General features: G+C 36.7%; 1 protein-coding gene across 1 annotated transcript in view; it reads left to right on the top strand.

Moving 5' to 3' along the window:
- Positions 1-8: 8 nt before the first annotated feature.
- TRMT2A (tRNA methyltransferase 2 homolog A (S. cerevisiae)) overlaps positions 9-2850 on the top strand; it is a gene marked incomplete at its 5' end in the record, with an annotated part of 7433 nt that continues 4591 nt past the window's right edge. Inside the window, 4 exon segments of the mRNA XM_009584599.1 lie at positions 9-425; positions 1099-1218; positions 1706-1878; positions 2776-2850. The exon segment at positions 2776-2850 is cut by the window's right edge and continues 31 nt beyond it. Of these exon segments, the coding sequence (XP_009582894.1) occupies positions 9-425; positions 1099-1218; positions 1706-1878; positions 2776-2850 (785 nt within the window).

Below are 2850 nucleotides of genomic sequence, written 5' to 3' on the forward strand. Positions count from 1 at the left end.
AGATCTATAAAGTAGAAATACAAAACCTTCCCAAATACATCGGGTTTAATGATGTGAAAAAGTTCCTTGCCAAATACGGACTCAATCCTCATAAGATAAAACTTTTCGGGAAGCAGACGTTCGCGTTCGTGACATTTAAGAGTGAGGAGGAGAGGGACAAGGCCATGAAAGTCCTCCACGGGGTTTTGTGGAAGAGCCGGCACCTGAGCGTTAGGCTTGCCAAGCCGAAAGCTGACCCCATTGCAAAAAAAAGGAAGAAAGAAGAGGAGACGGAGCAGGGAGAGGTGAAGCGGCCGGCTCCCTCCAAAGCCAGCGGAGAGGAGCCTCTGAGCAAGCAAATAGCGGATGTCGTGACCCCGCTGTGGAACGTGCCCTACGAAGAGCAGCTGGCCAAAAAGAAGCAGGGCTACTGTAATGTTTACAAGACTTGACCTTTTGTTGGGATATAGCTAAATTTGCACAAATTGCTATCTCTAAAATAAAGTAAGTTAGAGGTGGGTCAAAAATCAAATCCCCTGACAAAGTAAATAAAAGATAATCTGTGATGCTAGGACCTAAAAACTGTTCCGGCTGACAAAATTTGCTATTGCTGTTCTTGGTCAGCCTTGAAAGATTCCTGAATGAAGGGGCATTGTTTTAAGATCTGTTGTTCCGTAGGCCTAAGCAGAAGGATGTTTGTGCCCTTAAATACAAAATAAATTGGCAGTCAAGTGGTGTAAGAGTTAATCAATCTGTAGAGATGGTAAATTACTATTAGGATTTTCTCTTTAAAAATCCCCTCAAATTTTTATGCCTGGTTTTTGTAGATCGAAGTATCACTTCTATCTCTTACGTAGATGAAATTGGCTGCCTTTTCATGCATGGGTACATTGATAAATCTAGTACATACCTTTATAACTACATTTAACTCTTTATTTTTTCAGGTTACAGCTTTTACAAAGTTGGAGGGGGTTTGCCTGTTAAAAAATTCTTCTGGAAGAAATATTTTTCATCTGCTAATCTGATACTTTTTTATGCCCTATACAAAAAAAGAAAAAATGTCTTGTGCAACTGTTAACCTCAGTTTTTCTAAATGTATACTTCACAATTTTTGTTTCTGATTTGGGCAGGGAAATAGGAAATAACAACAGAGCTTTATTACCTTGGTTGTTCCTGCAGAAGCAGAAGTATAATAAATTGTGTTGCCCAGTAGAGGGAGTGAAAGCATCACCATTACAGGTAATGTAATCCTAGGTAAAGTATGGAATGGGGTTAATGAGCAAATTAGTTATTTGGTCTTAAGAAACAGTGGACAAACTGAGTATTTGATTTCTTCTTGTAATGGATGATAAATTTTAGACCTTGTTGCCTTTCATGTAAATATTGTGTGGAAATACTTACAGGAAGCAGAAGAATAGCTACAATTAACTGGATATTCTACCTTTAAAATGAATATGCTGTCCCTACAAGCTTGTGTTGTAGGCCAATACAAACATTCTTCAACAAAGGCAATATTTTGCTCTTTAAATAACAAGACTTACTAATACTTTTTCATTATTGCCGTTAGTTCTCATACATCAAAATCCATTAATATCTTCCATATGAACTAAATGTCCTGTGTCCATTTGCAAATACATTTAGCCATATGAGGGTTGTTTCAGGAGAAGCTTGGCATGTACAAATAAGTGCTATGTAAATATCTTACATAACTTTATTTTAAATCTAGACTGAATATCGCAACAAATGTGAGTTCTTGATTGGGATTGGTGTAAATCAAGAAGACAAAACTGTGGGTTGTCGTCTTGGCAAATATAAGGGTGGTACATGTGCTGTAGTGGAGCCATTTGACACTATTCACATTCACAAAAAAGTAGTAAAAGCTTTCCAAGACTACATAAGGTGAGCATAAGTACAATGAGTTATCCGTAAAGGTTTTGATATCGTACTCAAAAATATTTATAAAATTAAATATTATGAAAAGCTTAGTGTTTGTTCTGAGCTTTAAGACCTAAGATATACCTCAATTTTCTCAATACCTCTCAATTTCCAGCAGTTCTTTGATGTTTACATCTTGTATCTAGATCACTGGGTGTTTTTCCCTTGCTCTTGCTCAGCTGTTCTGAGATGGAGGGACAGATACCAGCCGAACACAGCTTTATCGCAAGCAATGAGATGTATGTGTCTACAATAAGAAATGTCTTTTATTTGAGAGCTTCTTCCACTAACTGTAAAGAAATACTCAGAAAAAGGCTTTTTAAAAGAGGAATTTGAATAGCAAAGGTCAGTTGCTTCCTTGGTTGACGAGAAGAATCATCTTACAAGGAATAAAACAAAAGTTGTAAATTTAAGCAACAATACTTTTTAGAAAAATGAGTGGTTTCTTTAAAAACCAATTAAATACTCAAAAATGGAAACCTCAGAAGAATCATCATGATGGGAAGTTTGAACTTGGTATGAAGCACAGGAGCCAATGAAGGCATTATAAAAAATTCTGTGAATGCGGTCAGAAGCTGCCTATATCCTATCTATAATTTTGGATGGGTTAAAACGGGTAAGAGGATTGTGAGAAGTAGGGACAGATTAATTTGCACTAGGAGATAGGATCTATTCATCAGTCTCTTTTTTTTTTCTTAATTAAGATGTGGAAGTCGTTCTTTTCTTGACAAATCAATGTAACCTCTGTACTTAACATTTTTCATCACTTTGCATGATGAGCTGCTTTTGTTTCAATAAACTATTGAATGTTACGCAAAAAAATAGTTCTCTGTTAAGTAACTGAGCTTCTGAAAATTGCAGGTCAACTCCTTACTCCGTTTACAGCCCAGAAACCTATGAAGGTCACTGGAAACAGCTCACAGTCCGTACCAGCAG

Source organism: Fulmarus glacialis, unplaced genomic scaffold (genome assembly GCF_000690835.1).
Source record: "Fulmarus glacialis isolate BGI_N327 unplaced genomic scaffold, ASM69083v1 scaffold13849, whole genome shotgun sequence".
In the NCBI taxonomy this organism is placed as follows: Eukaryota; Metazoa; Chordata; class Aves; order Procellariiformes; family Procellariidae; genus Fulmarus; species Fulmarus glacialis.